The sequence below is a fragment of the Prionailurus viverrinus genome, chromosome C2 (assembly GCF_022837055.1).
Source record: "Prionailurus viverrinus isolate Anna chromosome C2, UM_Priviv_1.0, whole genome shotgun sequence".
Classification (NCBI taxonomy): Eukaryota; Metazoa; Chordata; class Mammalia; order Carnivora; family Felidae; genus Prionailurus; species Prionailurus viverrinus.
The window spans coordinates 15,290,348-15,314,992 of NC_062569.1; the positions used below are offsets into that span (position 1 = coordinate 15,290,348).

The 24,645-nt window shown below is 40.0% G+C and overlaps 2 protein-coding genes across 11 annotated transcripts in view; both read left to right on the top strand.

The window, feature by feature from the left end:
* Positions 1-5,072, top strand: part of SLC4A7 (solute carrier family 4 member 7) — a 111,712-nt gene extending 106,640 nt beyond the window's left edge. For all 5 annotated transcript variants that reach the window (XM_047874227.1, XM_047874226.1, XM_047874225.1 and 2 more), the window contains one exon: positions 758-5,072. In XM_047874227.1, the coding sequence (XP_047730183.1) occupies positions 758-839 (82 nt within the window). In that variant the 3' untranslated portion in view covers positions 840-5,072. The remainder of the gene's footprint in view (positions 1-757) is intronic.
* Positions 5,073-6,812: 1,740 nt separating this feature from the next.
* The window catches only part of NEK10 (NIMA related kinase 10), a 230,098-nt gene continuing 212,265 nt past the window's right edge, over positions 6,813-24,645 (top strand). For 4 of the 6 annotated variants that reach the window (XR_007155710.1, XM_047875603.1, XM_047875607.1 and 1 more), the window contains exons 1-3: positions 6,813-6,984; positions 23,656-23,766; positions 23,989-24,049. Coding sequence is in view for 5 of the 6 variants with exons in the window: in XM_047875603.1 (XP_047731559.1) it covers positions 23,693-23,766; positions 23,989-24,049 (135 nt within the window). In the remaining variant the exon portion in view is untranslated. Of the gene's footprint in view, positions 6,985-20,092; positions 20,436-23,655; positions 23,767-23,988; positions 24,050-24,645 lie in introns of all 6 variants that reach the window. The other 2 variants (XM_047875604.1, XM_047875605.1) reach the window with 2 other exon arrangements.

The following is a 24,645-nucleotide window of genomic DNA, read 5'->3' on the forward strand; positions in this document are numbered from 1 at the left end:
CACTCGTGGCTGAGATTATTTTGATAAATGTAAAGACCTTACAATAATATTATTGTATCTTTATATTTCTGCCTTTCATTCAGGTTGTTCCTCAAGTCAAAATCAAAGGGAAAGAAAGACAGTGTTGGGGTTATGTCATTTAACAGAAAAATGTTTGGGGGTCCTTCTTCAGTCTTATCTGGAGAAGGCAGCAAACCACAGTGTATTTTCATTTATGAGTTAGTCAATTAAATCCGTGTACATGGAATCACTGTATTTGATAGTAACTTGAAAATATAAAATAGATGTGTTCTGATCTTATATTTGTGAACCAAATTTGGGAAGAGAAAGTTTGTAAATGTGTTACATTTTGCAGGAAGTTATTTGATGCTTATCTATATTAGCAAAGATCACTTTTTTTTAATGGATTTGTCAGTGAAATGTCACATGCTACAACTGTTTATTTATAAAGTAAAACTAATAAACTTAGTCATAAAATGACCCATTTTAAGAAACTCCTCTTCACTTGTAAGAAAAACATTAATTTCAGTGGCAAACATATCCATTGAAAAAAATCTAAGAATTTTTAATATTTGTCTTTCCAATCAAATTTACTGATACGAAAAGAAAGCAATAAAGTAACAAATAACAAGTCATTAGTATATAGTATTTATAGTCATCTCAAAAGGGTGATTATGGATGCTAAGTGTTGGCCGTGTTTAGAATGTAGTATGTATCCATTTCAAAATCATTTATTCTCATTCTTTGTTTTAAATAGCCCTGAAAAGCCTGTCAGTGTGAAAATAAATTTTGAAGATGAACCAACAAAGAAATACATGGATGCTGAAACTTCATTATAGAATTGAACCAAGAGGAACTATATATATAGCTATACAGCTATATATATATTTTATTATATGTATATATATAAAATGTGTGTATTTCATGTCACTATATATAACATTATTGTATGTCATGCTATTTAATGCGTGACTACTGTTTTTGAGGTAGTGTCTGAAGTTTGCTAGGAACACCATGGAGACTGTGTATATGATGAAATAGTCTCTTAGAAATGAGGTACATGGTTCTTAACTCTTCAAATATTTATTTTGTTGGAAAAACATTTTGTGTTCTGCGGTAGAAAGATGTGGGGAAATGCATTCAATCTGCTTTCCTTGAAATCTCTTTGTCCATCAGTGGTAATTCATACCAACCTTAAGTGACGTACTTTGTCCATATATTTATAATTTTTACTTGAGTTACTAAAAATTTTTGCATATTATTTCACTTCTGTTCGTTCTTTATGGGAAGAACAGGGAGTCTTTATGCCAGTGTTGTGGGACAAATGTAACATGTCACGGCTTCTCTGCATGTGTGTTTCATTTATGCAGATAATCTGTATGTTTCATAAGCAGTGGAGATTTCTTGGCTATAAAGGTGGAACAATAGAAATTTTCTAGCTAAGAACTATAGTTTCGACATTTATGTTTTTAAAATTTATTTTAAATCTTAAAACACCACATTTAGGTTTATATTCTGATAGACGAGTAAAATTGCAGGTGATTTTATAATTTAACCTATAGCAGTCATAACTTTATGGATTTTAGAAGCTATAAAATGCAAATTTATAATAGTTAAACTTTGTTGCCTTTGTAGAAATATTTTCTGAATCCTAATGCTTTATCAGAGCCCAGAATGCCCACTCTGTTCTCTGCCTTTGCTGTCTTTTACTTAAAATGTGGTTTAGTTTATATCAGGTTCAGGTCCTTGATTATTTTTCTATTACAAGTAATATGAGGAAATAATCAGGAGTCAGAATTCTCTTAATGGGTTTATGATCAGTATTACTTTATTCTAAAGAATTACCTTTCATTTTCTTGTTTACGTTGTTATTCTTTCTGTTGTATAGATACTATTTAATAGATTGTTATGTGATTGCATTTTAAAATATTTTATTTATTTTAATTGATATACTTAAATATTATATAAACATTTGAAAAGATAACAAATACAGAGTAATTTAAATTGTTAATGTAAATAGTTGGTGCTCACTTGCATTTATGGTTTATTATCTGAAAGCAGTTGACAGATTTTACATCTTTGATATAAAGCACTGCCATATTTGTATTTTAAAAGGAATTTAGACATTTTATGTATAGCTCAGATTGATGGCATTCTTTCTAGTTTGTGTTAGTATTGTTGTTTTTGCTTTTCTGAGCTGCCTTTTTAACTTCTAGCACATCTTTTTAGCCGTCTTTTATATACTCTTAGCTCTACATGAAATAAATAAATGTTGTTCTTGTTAAGCCTGTAGGACTGGATGAATGGGGTTGTGAAACTGATTTGGCAAGAGGATAATTTACAAAAACCAAATGAGTATTGAGAAGCCACAGAGAGAAATAGCAAAATTGTGACATGAATATTAAGATGAAAATTTTAATGAAATTCCAATGCTCCCTTTAATCATTTGTAATTAAGGTACAAAAGTATGAAAAGTTGATCTTCTAGAGGATCATGAGGAATGCCAAAAGCTGATATTTTAGCAATTCTGAAGTGTTTTTCATCCGTTCTAAACTACTTACTAATAACTCAGATGTCCTTTCCCATCTGAGACCATATTGTCAGATTCTAGTTAAAATAAGGGATTTGACTTCTGCTTCACATGGGAATTTGGAAATGTAGCTACGTTTCTTTAGAAAACATAGCCGGCATCATTTGGTACTGCCTGCTGAAGAGTTTTAGACTCTGTTGGCAATCGATAATTGAGTTATTACCCATGGTGCTTGTTATTCTTCGTGAGCTTGCACTGAAATGATTCCTGTTTATCCACAGCAGCATAATCATTTCCAAAGACCCCAGTATTTGCTGCTACATTTTGTAAACTCCCCTGATGGACCTGAACAAGGGGGATTTCCTCACATCATTTCTTTGTGTCTGGACACCATAGGGTTCACAAATGTTCTTATTTTACAGGAAGGGGTTTTAAATTTTAAACTGAAAACTACCTGGCATCATAGTGTTTCTGTAATTTTATTTAATTATGTATAGTGATAGTCCAGTGCCAGAAAAACCATGACTTGCAAAATACGTTGCACTCAAAATGTTTTTGCTATGTTTCTAATTGTCAATGGTTTCTGCTTTCTTTTGACTACTTGACTTACAAAATGATCTGATATGACTACTCCATTGAAGAGCAAAGGTAACTCATGTTTATTAAGTAATTAACTGCTTGTTTTACGTGGTTATGATATTTTTCCACTGTTTTTGAAAAATAGCGATCGTGGATAGTGTTCATTGCAAGACAAGTGAAAAATATAATTTACTACATATATTGATTTTTAAATGTTGCCTTAAATAGGTGTAAATGAGCAGTAGTAATTGCAATGTACTGATTTACCTCAAGGTGCAAAATAATTAAACCTGTACATATTCCATTTACAAAATAAGTTAATATAAACAGCCCTGCACTTTCTTAGATGCCTTGGTTTCCAGGATGGAACTTAGTGCTACTGAATATCCTGGCTACAGAGCCACCTCAGGATTCTCTTCTCTCCACCCTGTTTTATTTATTTATAGATGTCTGTTTACAGAGACTATAATAAATCCTGATGTTGACCATCTGAAATTTACTTTCTTTTGAATGCTATTTCACTCTAAAATAGCAGCTTTTGAGAAAACAGTGAGCTAACTTCCTTATGATAAAAGGATGATTCTGTATGTTCTCTAATAATATTAGGTATGTTGAAGTGAAGCATACAAACTTTCTAATGCGTGTGTGTGTGTGTGTGTGTGTGTGTGTGTGTGTGTGTGTGTGTTTATGTGTGTGTGTGCACGCGCGCAAATGATGTTAAAAATCTTAAATCTCTTAAGTTGTTGAAAAAAGCTGTGGCGTATCAATGTTCACATTTGCCAAGTCTTTGTAAAACATGTAGGACAAAATTTATGTGCTAATGCATGTGTTTATAAAGCAGATTTCTTTACCATTCAGAAAGATTAACTTTTGCTTTCTCCATCCAAACAGCATTTCTGTTTCTTCCTCGTACTTTATGTATGTATATAATAGCTTTCTAAGTTTTTCCTTTCACAAAGACAGGTTCCAAATTCCTGTAAAACATAAAATGGTGTCTGAAACTGAGGCATTACACCGGAGCTTGCTGTCTTTCAAGGATCATATCACGGACATCAGTTCTGTAAATGCGCTCAACAGTTTGGACATGTGAATCCCGTTTTAAAGTGCTCAGATTTTGGATGTGTAAGCCATTGATATAACGTTGTGATTCAAACATGATTAAATCAAATAACTTAATGTTCTGAATTTTATTTATGTAGATTACATCATTGTTATCATACACAGTACAGATATGTGAAGTGTCTTTTGGTTTAGTCCAACAATTATTTATGTTTTAGAAAGTAAGCTTAAAGATTGTAAGGACATTGAAAATTTAAAATAGTGTTCAGAATTCAAAATTTGACAATGTTAATGTAAAGTCGGGTTTTTTTTCCTATCATATCAAAAAGTAATATAAGTATCAATAATAGGAAAACATATAGTTGGAAATGGAATCATCTACAGATCATTTTTAAACTTTAATTTAATTAGCACATACCGACTTCTACAGTTGACTTATAGCAATTGTTAAACCCCAGTGGTTTTTTTAATCAGATTTTTGTGCATTGATTTTTGTGTTGTGGCTTTTCTTTTGTTGCTTTAATATTAAAAGTTTGGGGTGTTTTGTTTGTTTTGTAGGGGAGTTATCTTCTAATGTTTACTATGTTTAAATAAATAGAAATTGAATTTTATTGTTCATTTATATAATATTTGATAGCTTGGTATAATTTCACAGTACAGTTCTAATTTTTATGACTTTTATAATTACAATGATAATATTTTCTTTTGTAATAAAATCCAAGGTAAATCAAACATTTAAAACGTAGAACTGGGTATTTTTCATTTATATGAAGTACAAGTCTCTACCAAGTCTATAATGTGAATGATCCTGCCTTTCAAATTTGTTTCATAATTGTTAGAAGAAAACTATTTTTTAGAGATGTTATTGAAGTTGAAAGAGCAATAAAAGTCTACTGAATTAGTTGTTGGATATTGTCTTTGTACTTTGTTTATTAGAATTGCTGCGTAGCTTCTTCATGTGGAGGGATGGGGGTGAAAGAAAAATAGGTGATTTCTGTTTCCTGCTTCCTAATATTCATATATTTCAGTAAGGAGACAGAAAAGAAGATGAAACAAAATATTATGTGTTTCACAACAGCTTTTTGCTATTAAGAAATATTAAAATTAAATCCCTTTAAGAATAGACTGGTTCATTATTTAAGACACATCTGTTTAGAATTTTGCAATATGATGTGGAATTAACACACGTCACATTTCATGATGTGCAGTGAGTGTGTAAATTCTGAACTCTCTCAGACTGAAGACTTGGAGGTTTTTGTTTATTTTTAATGGCTAATTATGATTTAAAAAAATTTTTTACTTAAAATTTTTGAAAAAATTATTTCAGAGAGGGCATGAGTGGTGGGGGTGGGGAGAGGGAGAAAGAGAGGGGGAGAGAGAGTGCGCACATCTTAAGCAGGCTCCATGCTCAGCGCATGAGCATTTTGGGGGCGCCTGGGTGGCTAAGTCCATTAAGCATCCGACTCTTGGTTTTGGCTCAGGTCATGATCTCACGGTTCATGAGGTCGAGCCCTTCATTCGGCTCTGTGCTGTCAGCACAGCTTGGAATTCTCTCTCTCCATCTCTGCCCCTCCCCTGCTCGCTCTCTCTCAAAACAAACTTAATTTTTTTTTTTTTTAATATTAAGTTTTGGGAGATGTAGTCACTGCACTAATTGACTCATTGGTCATTTTGAGCAATATTAACATGAGATTGAATAGGTCTTATATTTGAAGAAATATGGAGCGTCACTGTGGATAAAATTGGGCTCTGGATTCAAACTGTATAGGTACTACTGCACAGAACTGTGTAGAATCATGTAGGTTCTACCCTGCCTGAGTCACTTAGCCAGCTGTGCCAGTAACCAGCCGGGCAGCTTAAGAAACTTACATCTCCATTTCACACTTCTAAACTAGAATGAAAAATAATGACTACCAGACGATGTGGTGGAATAATGAAATAGTGTGTGTAAGAGGAGCACTGAATATTTTTCATTTTTTAAGGCTTGATAATGGGAATCATCTTTTGAAAGCTTTAATGACATTGGTTTTTGTTTTTGTTTTTTCCCCAAGAAGCTTCAGACCTTCACAAAAGGTGAAGAGACGTGCCTATGCTAGGTGAGCGGCACAGATGTCTTGAATGCCAGGTCCCTTTTATTTTCACAACACCCTATTCTCATTGCCTGAAGTGTGCAGTGCACTCGAGTAGCCAAAAATGTGTCCCCGCCGTATGCAAAGCATGTAGTGTTGATCCTTTCAAACTAACCTACCCTTTGCTTTGGGAGAGAATTGGTTTTCGTCCATAGCACTTCTTGAAACTAAGATGAAGCAGCTCTTTTCCCATTTTACTTCACCCATTTTACTTCAAATGCAAAAGGTTGGGCACGCCAAGTCCAGGAAAATCCACCGAGTTGAGGAAGCCTGTCCCCAGGCTAGTAGCTCTCGGTCCCGGTGACTGGCTGCTCTCTCCAGCTTGCAGCCTTGGGGCTAGAACCTGCGCGTTCCATGGTTGCTACGGTAACCCTGGGGCAGGTGTCACCCGTCGCCATGGCGCTCGGTACGCCGCAGCACGGCTGTTCCTGATTGGCCGAGGCGCACCGGCGCAGCGGAAGAAGAGGTGTCGGCATTGGCTCAGCCGGCGCCGGTTGGTGGCCTAAAGCGGGATTTGAGTGTGCCAACGGTGCGGCCGGCGGTGCAGTCCCCCGGGTGGAGGGGACCGGCTGTGGGCGGGGCGGCCCCCCCCCCCGCCCCGATCCGTTGCCGCCGGTGGCAGCAGCAGGGACGATGAGGAAGAGGACTTAGAAATTGGCCTACAGGAGGGACGCTCCCTCAGGCGCGGTGAGTGGGGCGGGAGCGGGCGTTGCTCTGCGCCGGCGCGCGGTTTGAGGCAGGGTCTCCAAGGAGAGGCCCGCAGGTCCTTGAGGAGCAGCCCCGAAGCCTCCGGGCGTCAAGCTCCACTCGCCTTGGGCTCGGGGCAGAGAGTGCGGGCTGTCGCGGGTAGGCGAGCCTCCGAGAGCCCGTCTCCTAGCAGGTGGGTTGGTGTCGGGCGGGGGGATGGCGGGCAAGTGCATCGACGGTGTTGGATGGCCCGTCCAGCTCCAGGAAGGAGTTATCTTGGTTACGTGGCGCCCGAGTGTGTCTTCCGATCTTTCCCGATACGCCTGCCGCCTCATTCATGAAAGGCTTTATGGGTGCCGCTTTTCCGCCTTCCCCTTCTGTGATGCTGCTTTGCCCCTCTGCTTTTCTGCGCCACGTGGGGCGAGCCTGTCCGCTTCCATGCCTTCAGGCCTCACATGCCTGCCCCCCTTCATCTCCAGCCCTAGGCTGCTCCATTAAGGCCCAGACCCCCAAATCCAGCTGCCAGTTAACTCCACACGTGCGTAACGCTAAAAGCCATCTCCCTCCACTCCCACCGGCCCGCCTCACCCTTGGATTCCCTATCTTGGGCAGCCCTATCCGTTCAATTACCAAAATCCCATTCTGGGCAGTATCTTTGGCATCACCTCTTCTTCCGCATTTCCATCAATGATCAAGTCTGTACCCTTTTTAAAAAATACTTATTTATTTATTTATTTAGAGAGTGAGTGGGCGGGGGGGGGGGGGGGCGGGTGTGGGCAGAGAGAGAATCCCAAGCAGACTCCACACTCAGCACAGAGTCTGATGCGGGGCTCTATCTCACGAACCAGGAAATCATGATCTGAGCTGAAATCCGGAGTCCGAGGCCCAATCGTCTGAACCACCCAGGCGCCCCAAGGGTATATCTTCTAAATAGCTGCCAAACCAATTCCCACATCACCATCAACATGCTCACTGTATTCTCACCAGTCCCTTGGTTAAGTTCAGCAGCGGTCCCATCTTTCCCGCTTCCAGCCTGGCCCTATCTAATCCGTTTTCCCCATGAGTGTTAGAGTGACCTTTCTAAATAACGTGAGGCCAGCTCGCTTCCTGCAAAGACCCTCCATTATCCTACGGCAGCCTCCTTAGTCAGGCCTTCCATCAGCCATTCTGTCTTGTCCGTTCCCAGAACACGCCATGTTCTCTCCCGTGTGTGGCAATTGCACCTGTTGTTCACACTGCCCACGGTGGACTCCAGTTTTTGCAGCCTCCCCAACCCCGTTCTCACTTGCTCCCCAATCTTCCTCTGTGTGTTGCCTCGTTACTTTTCTGCTCCCTTCTCTAGACCCTCTCTGCGAGGCCTGGGGCTCTGCCTGTCTTACTCAGCACTGTTGTCTCTCTCTCAGCCCCATGCACAGAGTGGGGGCTCAACAAAGACTGGGTAAGTGAATGAATCCCTAAAATGAGAAGGCACCGTTCTTCATGACATCCCTATGAGTTCCAGAAAAGTCAGAAATGATTTCTGGCCAATGAAGCTTTTGTGTACAAAATACGAAAGTTGAGCTGATGGGTTTTACTTAGATTTTAAGACCCTTGGTGATTGGAAACTGTTTCAACTCACAGTCTTTCATAATCATTAGGATGGTCGCTATTATTGTATGGTGTATGTTTCAAATGGGAAATAGGGACTACAGCATAGGTTGTAAGAGATAAGCTTTGGAGTCAGAGATACAAGGAATTGAATCCGGGCTTCAGCATTTTAGTTCAGTGGCCCATTACTTAACCTCTCACAAGCTGCTTCTTCTTCTTCTTTTTTTTTTTTTTTTAAAGTTTGTGTATAATAATTTTTTTTTAAAGTTTGTGTAAAAATAAATATTTTTGAGAGAAAGAGACAGAGAAAGAGAGAACAGGGGAGGGGCAGAGAGAGAGAGGGGGAGACACAGAATGCGAAGCAGGCTCCAGGCTCCGAGCTGTCATCACAGAGCCCGATGCGGAGCTCAAACTCACAACCTGTGAGATTGTGACCTGAGTCGAAATCAAGAGTGGGATGCTTTTTTTTTTTTTTTTTAATGTTTCTTTATTTTTGAAAGAGAGAGAGAGAGAGAGAGAGAGAGAGCGAGCGCATGAGTGGGGGAGGAACAGAGAGAGAGGGAGACACAGAACCTGAAGCAGGCCCCAGGCTCTGAGCTGTCAGCACCAGCACAGAGCCTGATGCAGGGCTTGAACTTGTGAACTGTGAGATCATAACCTGAGCTGAAGTTGGACACTTCACTGACTGAGCTACCCAGGCACCCCAAGAGTTGGATGCTTAATGGAACTCAGCCACCCAGGGGCCCCAGTCAGCTTCTTTATCTGTACAGTGGGCTGATAATAGCACATATTTCATAGGATTGTCTTAAAGATTAAATGTGCATACTTCCTATCAAGTGCACAGTGCCTTATACTTAGTAAATTTTCACATATTTACAAAATTGAAATATTTACATGGATGTTTGCAGCAGCTTTATTCACAATTGCCAATATTTGCATTTTAGTGGGTAAATGGATAAACCATGATACAACCAGACAATGGAATATTATCCAGCACTAAAAAGGAATGAACTACGAAGCCTTGAAAAATCATGGAGGAACTTTAAGTGGAGGAACACTCCATTAAGTGGAGGAACACTTTATTACTAAGTAAAAGAAGCTAATCTGAAAAGGCTACATGTTGTATGATTTCCACAATATGACATTCTGGAAAAGGCAGAATTTTGGAGACAGTAAAAAAGATCAGTGGTTGCCAGGGCTTGGAGGTTGGGGAGAAATGAATAGACAGAGAACAGAGGATTTTTAGGGCAGTGAAAAGACCATATGATATTAGACTGATGGATACATGTCATTATATATTTGTCCGAACCCATAGTATGTACAACACGAAGAGTGAACCCTAAGGTAAACTGTGGACTTTGGGTGATCATGATGTACCAATGTAGTTCATTCTTGGTATAAAAATTGTTTTGGTTTTTTTTAATGTGTGTTTATTTTTGAGAGAGAGATAAAATGAATAAACATCTCTCTCTTCTCCTCCCCCACTTGTGCTCTGTCTCTCTCAAAAATAAACATTAAAATATATATATTTAAGTCATTTTTATTTTATTTTTTATTTTTAAAAATTTTTAACGTTTTTATTTATTTTTGAGAGAGAGACAGAGAGAGAGCGCGTGAGCGAGCATGAGTGGGGGAGGGGCAAAGAGAGAGAGGGAGACACAGAATCCAAAGCAGGCAGCAGGTTCTGAGCCATCAGCACAGAGCCCAACGTGGGCCTCAAACTCATAAATTGGTATAAAATGTACCATTCAGGGGGTGTCTGGATGGCTCAGTCTAGCTCAGGTCATGATCTCACTGTCCAGTCCATGAGTTCAAGCCCTACGTCGGGCTCTGTGCTGACAGCTCAGAGCCTGAAGCCTGTTTCAGATTCTGTGTCTCCTTCTCTCTCTGCCCCTACCCTGCTCATGCTCTGTCTCTCGATGTCTCAAAAATAAATAAATATTTAAAAAATTTTAAAAATGTACCATTGTGGTGAGTGATATTGTTAATATGAGAGGCGATGCAGGTGTGGGGGCAGGAAGTATATGAGAAATCTCTGTACCTTCCTCTCAGATTTGTTGTAAACCTAAAACTGTCCTAAAAATGTCTTAACAAAGAAGAAAAAATAACACACTGAAGGTAAGAATAGTGAAATTTCCACAGTCAGCCCACAGAAGTTATAAATCAATCTTTTAATTTATTCAAGTGCAATTTCTAGGACATCCTCCTACTTGGTCACAAACTTTTGTGTATTGTGAACAGCTCCGTTACAGGTAAGACACTCATTCATTCAATGAACAGTCACCATCTGACGTGTCCAGGGTGTCATGTCAGATAAGGGTGGGTCAAAAGAAACTAACCAGTCAAGTCTTGAGTAGGTGAAAAAGGGCCTGGAATGTTACTCTGACTTTCAGAGCCAGTCCATTTTTGAGACTGAAGTCAGAGTGAACTGAGTTGAGCACTTGGACAGGGAGAGGAGCTAGAAGGTCATTCAAACAGTTAATGAACATTTGTTGAGCATCTGGGAATTGAGCAGTGACACTGTTCCTTTAGAATTTATGTTCTCGGGGATAGTAGAGCAGGGCCCGTAGGGCACAGACTCTGGAGTCAGATTGCCTGGGTTCAAATCCCAGCTCCCTCACTGCTGGATATGGGACCTCTGGCAAGTCACGTCACCTTTGCATCTCAGTCTCCTGTCAAATGGTGTTGTTTTATTACGTGAATCAGTGCCGAATCAGTACCGGCAGATTTCTTAGAACTGTGGCACGTCCGTAGGAAGTACCATGTAAATGTAGCTATTTGTATTTCATTCTACTTGGGAGAGAGAGACAAGTAAAGAGGTAAAAATAAAGTAGGGTAAGGGGATAGAAAGTGTCAGCCCGGGGACAGGCTTGGATTTGGAAACGGGTCTCACATTTTTGAGAGACTTGGTCTTCCATAGGAAGATGAGCTTTAAACACACTCATGAATCTGGCTGACATGTCTGATGATTAAAGAAACGATGAAAATGAGTGCTGAAGAAAGTAGATGGTTTCTCAAAATTACTCATACTTACCTAGAGGTAAGGCTTACGCTCATCTCAGCCAAAATTTCTATAGTCATAATAAAGGTCATACACTCAAGTCGATCGATTTAGTATCAGCTCAGAACGTATTAAATCTTACATTGGGGATAATTATAACTGACCCTCAGCAAAGTCAGAGTGACAAAATGACAATTAAATGGCTCATATCTGGAAAAGAAAATTAAAAAAAAAAACCCTTGTATGAAAATTAAAATAACAACTAGAGGAAGAATGGATAAAGCGCAGCAGCCATAATATTGTCCCTGGGCTGTCAGGAAACAGTTACACAGTATTCAGTGTATTTTTCATGAAGGACAGGGAATTGTTAATTTCAGGGACATGTGTACGAAGTAATGTTGTTTTCTTACAGTGGTAAACATTTCTCTAGAAAATTCACTTAGGCAGATAGAGAGCTGGATAAATGCCACCAATAAATGAGAGTTAGTACAGCATTAGATTCACAGGGAAGGCTCTCCCTGGCTATAAATTCCTATTCTGCCACTTACCAGCTGTGTAACGTGGACACATTCCTTAACCTCTGTGGGTCTCAGTAAGTCATCCGTGAAAGGGGACAATAGTGGTAGCTGCCCTCCAGGTTTGTTAGGAGACTTGTATTAGTTAGCATTACGGAAAGCACTTAGAATAGCACTGGCACGGGCTAAGCACCATGTAAACATTTGCTCTTGTTACAATCATTGTTTTATTACTAGATATGAGATCTTGGCCAAGTTTCTTCTCAGTGCCTCAGTTTCTCCATCTGTAAGTTGGAGATTCAACAACACTACCTACCACTTAGGATCATTTCTTAAAATATGTATATTTTTAAATGTTTATTTATTTTTGAGAGAGAGAGTGAGAGACACAGAATCCGAAGCAGACTCCAGGCCCCACACGGTCAGTGCAGAGCCGGATGTGGGATTCAAACTCATGAACCCGAGATCATGACCAGAGCCGAAGTCAGACGCTTGACTGACCGAGCCACCCAGGTGCCCCTAGGATTGTTTTGAAGATTAAATGAATTGAATACATCAAAGTACTTATTATGATAGTAAACCTTGAATAATATTAGGTTTAAAAAATTAAAATCAAGACTACTTGTGACTTTGAAAATAAAGCTTTTTTTTTTTTTCTCATTTTGTGTCTACTATTCATCATCAATGAATCAAAGCCAGTGAATATAGACAAATGATTTAAAATTAGTATGACAGGGGGTGCCTGGGTGGCTCAGTCGGTTAAGGGTCCGACTTCCACTCGGGTCATGATCTCACAGTACGTGAGTTCGAGCCCCATGTTGGGCTCCATGCTGACAGCTCAGACCCTGGAGCCTGCTTCAGATTCTGTGCCTCCCTCTCTCTCTGCCCCTCTCCTGCTTGTACTCTCTCTCTCTCTCTCAAAAATAAACCTTACAAAAAAATTAAAAAAAATTAAATTAGTACAACAGGCTCTTCAAATTGAAGTAATAGTAATATTACCCACGATAGTATTTATAAACAGCTATCATAATAACACTTATATTTCTACAGCTATTGACAGTGTTAAAGGGGTTTTGCTTTATTTCATTTAGTTACAACTACCACTTTATAATGGGGATATTGTTGTTTCTGTTTCGTGGTAAAGGAGGAAGCTCATAATTAGAGAGGCCCAGGGACTTCCGGGGCCATGCCACAGGCGCATGGAAACCAGGTCTCGTCCACCACCATTGCCCCTTTTGACTACGTCTCAGAGGTGCAGCCAGAGGAATTCACACTCTCAAACCTGTGAAGTCTCCTCAGTGGAGACCACAGAGTGATATAGTGTGCACGTATACGCTACACTAGACGTAAATGTGAATACTCGTCTTTTCTTCAGGAAATTTTATTGTCCTGTTCACGTATACTTGAGGTAGCCCATGTTTGACATGAGTATCTTATCTGCTTTGTGGCTTCCTTGTGTTTATGATGCGATTTTTGTCAAACCAACGTTCTGTAACAACTGGATCTGGTCAGCTGGGGCAAACTTATCGTTTGCTGATAATTTTTTTCCCATTATCTTTATTCTCTATGTTTCAACAATGATACACCAGTTATACTTGGAGCTGCGCAATCATGTTTCACTTGGGACTTTTTCATTCATTCATTCACTCATTCATTCATTCATCAATCATCCATTGAATACTTCTTTTGTTATAAACCAGCAGTGCTGGATGCTGGGGATGAGCAAATCCCTATCCCTCTCTCTGACTAGTTTAGTGTAACTAGAGGAGACAGACATGTGTATTTATTGAATTATTGCCTGAATCTACCCTTTCATTAAGAACTGCAAGGCGGTGCCTGGTGAAGCTGTGTCCCCATCAAGGAGGTCAATGAAAAGTACCTTAAAGAATGGACACTTGAGTTGAGACATGGCAGATAAGGCTTCCAGGCCTTCCCATAGCAATCTGCTACTTGAGTCCAGGAGTAGAGATCCTGGGGTGTCCAGGAGAATCAGGTCTGGAACAGGGTTTCAGAGACCAGGTATGAGTGGAGCTGGCTAGCGGAGGCAGAGGCATCATCTCTTGGAACACCTCGTTGGCCTTGTTAATTTTTGTGGTTACCCCCAGAGAGATGGGAGGCGCACAAAGGCTTAATTGGTCAGAGTTGCACCATATGAAGGGTGCTTTGGTTGCTGTGTGGAGATCAGGTTTTGTGTTGTTGGGTAGAGAGAATAAATGGAAGTGGAGGGACCGTTTAGGAATGGATTGCTGTAGTTCAGGCGAGTGATGAGGTAGACTAGGGTGTTGGCTCTGAGGGTCGAAGGAAGTGAATAGATCGGGACCATATTAGAAATAGGAGAAAAATAGGATGTAGTGGCCAAACGACTGAGGGGGTGAGGAAGAGGAAAGTGCCATTTTTCTGAGGTGCACCCAAAGGGCCGTGCTCTGAGACTTTTTTGTGACTGTTTTGTTCCATGCGTTGGCTATAGACTTAGAGGCTGCCACTCGTTCGTGTACCATCTTCCACCTCGGTCCACATTCCTCAGCCCCAGTTCGACTTCTACTCACTGTCTCCCCAAACCACTCCTAGGATTTTGCCTCCATCCCTTTATTCATTCACTCCCCTGGAAAGTTCTTCCCAAGCCCTACCCATTTTCCTGGGCCTTCTTCAACTCCCCAGTTCATGAACCTTTCCATAACGTTTCAGCCCACAGCAATCTTTCTTTCTCCTGAATTCATTCAATTTATAGTCTCCTTTGGAAGTCAATTTCCCCTGCTTTTTGACATTTCTTGTGTTCTTATTTGATCCCATGTATTAGTCTGTACCATAAGAAACTATCCTGTTTTTGTTTTTTTTTTTTTTTAAGACCCGATATCAGTAGTTTTCTACTGCCTAAACTACATATTTGTGATTTCACACACACACTGAGATGTGGATAGGTTGTTTTTGCAGTGCCCGGTGATGTCGTATGCACAGTCAGAGCATGAGAGATAATAAAATGCACTTAAAATAGGGTGTTACTGGATGAAATTTAATTCTATTTCATGGCTTAAAAGTATCTATAGTTTCTTGCAGTGCTGCCTAGTGTTAGGAACATGGATGTGTTAACTCAGTGTTCTCTTTACCCTGAAAAGGTCCAGGGGGTTGGGCTGAATCCATATTGACTTATTACCACCATGACTCATTTATTATCGTGACTTATTACCATGATGGCTGACTTAGGGGGTAAGACATTTTTGACCATGTCTTATTCAGTGCAGTAGCTTCAGGGCTTCGCATAGATGAGGGGATCAATAATCACCTTGAGTGAATATCATTGTCCCCTTTCTCACACAGAAACAGAGAATAGAATGTAATCTTGCTATGTTTGGGGTCAGTAAGAAAAGAGAAGTTTGGTGTGCTACTTAAGTTACTTTCATTGACTGGTTAATAAAAATGTTCCCTTCATATCATCTGGACCTTTTTTGCCTTTTCAATACCACCACTTAACATATGGGCCTCAGATTTCATTTAACACAGGTGCACGATAAGCTATGTCTTGAGCAGGTTTGGGTAAGCAGCCACATGAGGCGTGAACAGACATACCACAGGCATCATCAGGCAGTGGCAGTGGAGGGGGTCCATAAAAGCTATATTCCTATCTGCAGATGTTTCCCTTTAGCAAGAATGGTGTGAGTTTGAATGGGACTAAACTTGGAAAAAGAAAATGATAACGGTACCTGTGGCCACATATTCTAGTTGATTTGGGGAGCATCACCAACTTAGGCTAAGTTGGACTTAGCACAGTCCAACTTAGGTCAGTATTGGCCAGAGGAAAATGAAGGCAGAGTCTTAAAAAAGAGACTAACACACAGCAGATGGTCAATAAATATTTGTGGGAATGAGTGGGAGACGGCTAGAATACAATTGGAATTTTCTTATTCTTTGTACCTCCAAGTGCTTGTTTAAATAGAAAACAGAAAATTGTTTAAAGTATAAACTCTCTGCACAAGGAAGGTGTCAATTCTACTGACTCAGGAGCAAGGCCATGATAATACCTGCCCTTGGCTGGCGACATACTCCTGCCAAAGGAGGTTCTGTAGCAACTGTGTCTTTGTTTTCCTCCATAGGATAATATTAAAATACACCGCCTACCTATTTCACATGAGTGAGCAAGGAGGAATGAATAGATGTTTGCAAGCACCCCAGGGTCCAGGAGGTGAAGTTATGCAAGCATCAGTTGTTATTAGATCACCCTTTGCCCTCGGCTCAGGGCCAATGTCAACAGGTCGTCCCCTTCCCATCTACCCGGAGCTTGCCATTAGGATTTAGGCCCTGAAGGTAAACTGGGCTGTGTTCTACTTTTAAAGGTGCTCTGTGGCCTTGGACACCTTTTTCCTCTCTGGGCCTCAGTTTCCTCATGTATTAAACCAGGTGCACTGAATCACGATCTTCAACTGATGACCGGTCTGTTTTATTTGTCCTGTGCAGGAGTTTTGTTTTGCTTCATTTTTAATGTGAGTTTGAATCCCTTTAAGGGAGGGTGTACGCTTTCTCAGTTCTGACTGAGGCCCTATGTATGATCTCCTCTATACCTGCCATTCACTTACATTCTGTTCCAGGGCCTGGAAGGTGTCAGAAACCCCCACACTAGATGTTCTTTAAGGTTTTTCATATGACTGTTTCTGTTCTGCTAACTCCACACGTGTTTCCCATTGAAGAACAATAACAATGTGACATAACGGATAAAATCAAGACTATGGTTTAGAGAAGCAGACTCTTTTTCAGCTGTAACAGGTATAAGCAAGTCACATTTCTTATAGGAGTTCCTTGACTTTTTGATCACTTTACTTTCAAAGAGAGAGAGAGAGAGAGAGAGAGAGAGAGAGAGAGAGTGTGTGTGTGTGTGTGTGTGTGTGTTATTTTCCAGTCATTTGACCAATTTAACATGACACTTTCTGTGCAGAATAGTTTTTTAAAACACAACCAATTTGGAAAGACCAAGCACTATAGCTCTGTGAGATTAAGGGCTATTATTCTTTGTAAAAAGAAAACACTTTCTCTATTCTCACAGCACTTTTATGAGCTAAACTGCTCAAGTGGCCGATGCAGTTTGTTTATTTTGAAATAATTTTAGATTTACATAAAAGCTGCCAAAATAGTACAGTGAGTTCCCTTACACCCCTCCCTCAGCCTCCCTCAGTGTTAGCCTCTTGCATCACCGTGGCATGATCAAGATTAAGAAATTAACACCCAACGAATTCATTTTAACACAGTTTTATTATTTCTGGTTAAAATTCTTTACATAAATTGTATCTTATTTTAACCACTTTGTTTTCAAAGAGCCACTATTAAAGGAATATTGAGAAAAAAAAATGCCACAGTAAAGGACTTAGAGAAATGATGTCTCGTTTTCACTGCCACTAGTTACGGGGCAGCAAGTTTTCTCAGTTTCTTTAATGTCTACTTGAGCACAGACAGAACTGCAACTTGTAATCTGATACGGAGGTTAACTGTCATTCATCAAAGGAAATAGGGACTCCCTTGTGTTGGTACAAGGAAGTTATAAGTTCCTTTTGTGGTAAGCATTATAACAATTTATTTTAGTGCTTTTTCAAAATAATAAACCTGATGTAGCCCAAGTGGTAATTAACTGGAGTCATGTTAAACTCTCTTACTGTTATTACTTTCCAAGTGCTGTTTTTATCTTAACCATTAGTAAATGTAGTAAGTAAAGTGTGGTATTTCCAAAGATGCAGCCTAAGTGATTAATAAGAAAAAAGGTATTAGTGGGATTTGGAGCTATTTTCCATAATGAATCAAATGACTTTTCTGTTTTATCTTTAGTAAAGATGAGGCCATTTAAGGATCTTCTGAACAGTTAAGTCAACTGTGGAATGAAAAAGAATTTCCGGGTAGAGAATCTGAAAACCATATCACAAATACCCACCACATTATTTAGTCAGTGGGTTTATATTGTACAGTTTAGATTAATTACAGTCAGTCAGGTGATGTTACCGTAGCCCGGATTTCTTTCTCTGTTATATGTGTTTACCCTGCAATTACCAAGAGATCATGAGCAAATGAGGTGTGTTTCTCTGGGGACTTCTTTTAGCATTAACCCACATTTCAAACGACAATAGAAGATAGGAATTACTTTTGAGAATCTCTTTGAAATGGATTAAAAAATTCAACAGTGAGTCAGTACTGTGATTATGTCTGTACTTGACTAGGACTGTAAACATCAAACTCATTTGGCGATCCTGTGAGGCATGGAGAGATCATTTCTCCTCCCTCTGAGATAGTATTTGGGTCCCATGACTGAAATGGGCAAAAGGAAAAATACTGAAAGTTTCTGTTCTGAAAGTAATATGCACTAGGATTTTATGTATAATCTTTCACTTCTGTGCCCCCTCCCTTTTTTTTTTAAGAAAAAAAAATACTAAATTTCAGTTTTCCCACTCAGAATCAAAGGAAAATCCACCTGAACACAAGTGTTTATGTAGCAAGTCTTGTAATCTCTTTGGCCTCGTCTCCTCTGTAAAATAAATGTCAGAAAATGCGTGGGTTTCAATTTTTTTTTTTTTTTAGCAGTGGAACCCTTTTCTCAAATGAAACTGTACACAGAGCCCCAGAGAGGTGGGACCGCTCTGGTTTTAAGTGGGGAGCCCACGTTCAGTCTTCTTGGCCTTGTTTCTCCTTTCCCCGGGCTCACTCTCGCCCTCTCCTGGCTGTCCTGGAATCCACAGCTACTCAGGTCCTCTCCGGCTCTACCCTTGGGGCAGTGGTTCTCAGACAGTCATCTATCTAGGATTGCTGTGAAATCAAGATTGCTCTTTGGAAGGAGAGACTTCAGATTTCTAGGCTATTCAGGTGGTCTTCAGACTGGTATGTTACTGGTCCACGAGGAGACAAGTACAAAATTGAGAGTGTTTAGAAATGTTTACAGCAATTCAACAATGCTGCGATATTTAAGCACATGATCAGCGGGCTTACTTTGCTGAACAGGATATGGACCAACAGTATTGGTCCACGATAGATTTACGAATTTGAAAAAACCTAATAAGTTGTTTAAAAAGCACTGTTCATGAATATTATCTTACATAAAACTCCAGTTTTCCTCCTGAAGACTAAATAATTGAGATAATTCCTCAGTGTGTTCAAGACTTTTATAACATTACAAATATTCATCAGTTGATTTGATTTATGAGGAAGATTTATGAAAGATTTTTGAATTAAACGAGTAATGACACAGGTTTGTTTTTGAAATAGTTCTATTATCCATTGATCCATTAAATTTTTTTATACAGTAAATATTTGTTGTTTGCCTTCCTTGTGTGTGGTGAATAAGGGAGGTTCAGGGGCACCTGGGTGGTTCAGTCGGTTAAGTGTCCGACTTCAGCTCAGGTCATGATCTCACAGTTCATGGGTTCGAGCCCCATGTCAGGCTCTGTGCTGACAGCTCAGAGCCTGGAGCCTGCTTCAGATTCTGTGTTGCCCTCTCTCTCTGCCCTTCCCCCTCTTGTGCTCTCTCTCTTTCTCTCTCTCTCAAAAATGGATAAACATGAAAAAAAAAATAAAAAAAATAAGGGAGGTCCAATTCCTGCTTTATGGGGGAATCAGGCAACTGCAATATTTTGTGCACAGATTTGCGATGTGGGGAGTCCAAGCTGCCCTAGGACACTGAGGAGGAGTGCCAGGCTTGGGAGGTTCAAGGAGGTTGTTATCCTACGATCCTAAAATAATTGTTAAAAAGCAAATAATTCATGCACTTTGCGAAAGATACCTCAGCCACTCCTTACAGATTATGACCCAAATGTTTTCTGAGCTTTTGTACTGTGCTTGTATCACGCCATTTGCTATTTGGCATGTGGGGATGTACTTGGGGATAAGACAGACACGATCTCCGCTCACATGGGGCTTATGGTCTGGTGCAAGGATACCGGGAAATGGACCAGAAGATTTCCAACACTGACGAGCTGCAGAAAGAGAGGAAACAGAGTGGATGTGGTAAGGATGAGTCTCTGGGGGTGAATATGTTGTACAGGTTTGTCAGAGGAGCCCGCACCACCGAGGGGACATCTGAGCAGAGACCCGAATGACACAAAGAAGCCAGCCTGAGAATGAGAGAGGAACAGCAAGTGGCAAGTGCCGAGGCTTTCAGGCAAGGGTGAGATTGCCACCTTCATGAGCCAGGGAGAAGGCCCGCAGGGCTGAAGTGCAGTGAGCGAGAGGGAGAGAGGGTGGAAGGATCGGAGAAGTGAAAGTCACGGACAAGGTCGAGCAGAAGAGGGAAACGTGAGGCCGTGCTGAGTGTGCATCCACAGCGAGATTCTCGTACCGTCGTCACCCACAGCCCTTCTGTTGTGGTTGGTGATCACAGGGACGGGGTGAGTATCCCACCCGGAGCCTGTCGCATCCCTGGGACCGGTGGTGTGTCGGGGTGTTGACTTCAGTGTTCCTTTGCTTCTTATAGCCAGTTCCTGTGTCTCCTTTTGGGGAGACTCCCCCCAAGCTCCTGGAGTCTCTTTACCCCCAGACAGAAGTGTATGGGTGGCGGTTAAGACCTTCTCCAGGGACCCTTAACCAGTGACTCGTATAATCTCTACTCCAGAGCTCCCCGTGGAACCATGCTAGGCTGCCCTCTGGAGAGCTCTGGCTTTGGGGAGCACCCTTGCTTGATCTTTCCGGAGGACCCTTCCCCAATAAATTGTCTCGACTTGATGTAAACTGCCCTCCCGGCCATCCCCAGGTTTGGATTATAACCGTTGGCGTAACGTGATCATTTTTGTTCATTAAAAATGGAGTTAGAGGAAATAGTTCAGCATTCTCAACTTCTCAAAGTTTTCTTCAGAATACTTTCCATTTCACCAGCCATCAAGTGGAAAGGATTTTGTTTTTTTATCCTAAGGCAATTGTCTGTTTCTACCGATTCCGGTGGATTTGTTTACTGTTTAATTAAGTGAAACGTTTCCAGAGACTTATCTATTCTCACTCTTCCAGCTCACAGAGTAGACTTTAATTTTAAATTGATAAAACTATTAGATGATTATTTCCTGTTCACACACCAGGTCAATCAAATTATGGAGATTAAACAAGGGAATAAGGCGGGGTGTTTAGCAGGGTATGATCTGGATAGAAACGCTTTCCAAGGCTGGCAGAAGCAGCCTGTGAGCTTTTCCACACGTTTTCATGTGCTAATCTTTGTGGCTTTCGTTTCCTACTTCTAACACAGTCTGTAGCTATGGTTTGCACGGGAATTGGAAGCCAGCAGGCCAGTGTGGAATTTTCCCTGTGCCCGGGAGGGAAAAGTAAAATCAGATGCTATTCATTTTGACTGGATTTCCATTTATTTTAGAACATTTGGGAGCATTTTAATATATCTATATAAAAAGCACTTGGATCTTGGGCTTTTAGAAATTATTTACAGATTATCTGTCATCCATTCTTCCTTTCTTCCACTCTCTCCTCCTCCCGCCCTCCTTCCCTTCCTTCTTCTTTCTTTTTTTAGAGGAAAGTGAAATCAAATCTCTATCTGAATCCATCACAAAACATATTTTGAAGTCATGAAGTGGGATTTTATGTGCTTATGGTAGAATAGTATGCCTGTGGTAACCTATTTTATCTTTAGCAGTTTTTAGTCGGAGATTGGACATGGTAAATGTTCAGTAAATATTTATTGATTGTATGAGTCTGTGGTGTTATATCCTAAGCACAATTCTAAAATATTATATTGCGCTTTTGTTGGTGTGCATCTGTGAAGAGAGCCTTGGTCCCCAACTCTTAATTCCCGCTCAACTCTGTCATAAATATGACAACTATACTGGAAAAATAATTTTTAAATCCTTAAACTGTCTTTGCACATTTAACTGAAGTTTTGCTTCATTCTGTTGCAGTGAAACACCCATTGGCACATTCCTTTTTGCTTTAAATATCTCTGAAACACTTGGATTTTGACCATAGATTTCACAATACATGGAGGCATGCGATTATAAGACAGTAACACATGCTTTTTCATGCCTGAAAATAACACTGAAGTCAAGCTGTGGCATTAAAGCATAGTTGGAAAATTTTACATCTAATCAAATTAAACTGATAGTATATTTAATTTTGTATTTGCTATGTAATTGAAAGCATGGGTATCTTCAACCTTTTGTTTCTATTCTGGAAATTAAAACAATTGAATCAGAAATTGATTAAGGAAAAAAGAGCAAACAAATAAGTTGCCTTCTGTTCGTTGGTTAAGTAATCTGTACTATTCCTTACTTACCTTTTGAGAGGATGTGGGAAACAGTATTAAAATTTATCCTGGGAAAAGTGACCATGATGACAGCAAAACTTACCTAGAAGATTGAAATGCCTATTGGGTTGTATTCCCAGGCTGGCCAGTCTCACTGTCCAGATTGTTTAAAAACAAACTTCAATTGAGTAAATTTTAAAGATAGGGAACAAACTGGAGGTTGCTGGAGGGGAGGTGGGTGGGGAGACGGGCTAAATGGGTGATGGGCATTAAGGTGGGCACTTGTTGGGATGAGTATTGGGTGGTATATATAAGTGATGAATCACTAAATTCTACTCCTGAAACAAACAAACAAACAAACAAACAAACGCATTTCTCAGCTGGAAAAAAAAAAGATCTTATTAACTTTATTCAGTGATTCATGAATTGGACAACATCCACTCCTTTCAAATCAAAAGGAGCTCTTAGGAGTTTTACAGGCAGAAGGGAGCAAGAACAAGGAAGTTACACTGGTCAAAAAGTGGATTGGGTATTGCAAGGTCACTTTTCTTCAAAGGTATAGCATGAGTTTATCAGGCAGATTATTTAATTAATGCTGATGTGGTGATTCCTGATTGGCTAGTTTAAATTTTCATACCTGGGAGTGCTGAAAATATAATTAAGTTTGGTGACCTGGGGCTTAACATAAGTGACTCCATTTTGGGCCTGTTGGCTTGCTTTTGACAGGATGTTTGAGCGAGTGCAGGGGCTGTGCAGGACTGACCCAATTCTTGCTGAGTTCTCATTGACTACAGTTGACTCACCTGGGGTGGCAGTTTGAAAGGTTTAGGAATTCTGGAAATCCAGTGAAATTTTGTGTATTACCTCTGACACTGTAACACTTATTTGCAAATGGCTGGGGCTTTTTCCAGGCTCTTAGAAGGATCACCTATGATGGAGACGAACTCCTTGAATTAGCAGCATATAATTAAGGATACTTGTCGAGAAAGACAAGTAGGATGGCATAAAAACATTAGTTGGGCTTCGGGTATTTGCTTATAGATGTATATTTTGGAAACCCCTAATGGGGGCACTTTTCCTGACAAGCAGAAACGTATATTTGTTGAGACAGTGGGTCAGAATATTTGAAACCGAGAATGACTCAGAAAACAGAGGCTTATGGGCTAATATACCTATAAACTATGCCCTAAATGTATCTGAAGGCCTTTGAAAGATAAATAATAAATGCTATTCATATGAACATTTTTATTGTTGTGTTAGAAATAAATGTTAGCTTTTACCTACTTAAGTATTATAAAGTGACTTTCGCCTGAGAATATTTTGGAGCACAGACTCCAACTAAAGTATTCCCCTCTGGTTTATTTTGAAAGGAATGCCATGTTAATTCTGGGGCATTGATGTTTTACAATGCCTGATCAAGACAAAAAGGCGAAGACCACAGAAAAATCAACTGAAAAAAAACAACAAGGAGTCACCACCAGGTAACCCCTTACTGAGTCTATTTGAGAAACAGAGTAGACCTTTGGCAAGGGCTACTCTGGGTTATGGTGTTTACTGAAAGGTTTGCTCATTTCTAGAGGTTAAAGGAAATGGATACATTTCAGTCTCTACAGGCAGGCCTCGGAAGGGCAACACCATGGGTGGGTGCCACTAGTTCATCTGGAATCTTTGGTTGGTTGACACTGTGTTATTCTTTCTCCTAGGGACTATTCAGATCTTAAAAGACTTCGTTGCCTTTTGAACGTTCAATCAAGCAAACAACAGGTAGTATGTTCAAAGGATGTGCATGCATTGATAAAAGAGAACTCACATGTTTCCAAAGGGATTAATTTAACATTTTTATGAACAGTGTATCTATTTTTCTTTGTTCTTTTATATGTTTTGTTTTTCTTTATCTGGCTGTTTCTCTCATACCTTGTTCAGTCCTGCCAGAATTCAGCATCTACAGCCTTTTCATTCTTCTTCTCTTTATTTTCTGTTTATTGCCATGTGTCCTAATTATCAAAGCTCTTCAGTCTAGAAACAGTATACTGTTCTATTGAATGCCTACCGTTTGACTCTTTGGAGTTTTCGGAACTTGATGTTTTCCAAAACACAAATTACTGAATTTTCTTTCTTCTCCCCTCCACCCCACCTCATGCTACCCAGTTCCTAGAGCACGACTCTTGATGTTTGCTGCAAATTTTATCTCACTGAAAATTCAGAGGCGAAAAGAGTCAATTTGGCTATTTTTCTGATAGCTTATATATATATGTTTAATTTTTTAAATGTATATTTATTTATTTTTGAGAGAGACAGAGCATGAGTGGGGGAGGAGCAGAGAGAGAGGGAGACACAGAATCCAAAGCAGGCTCTGGGCT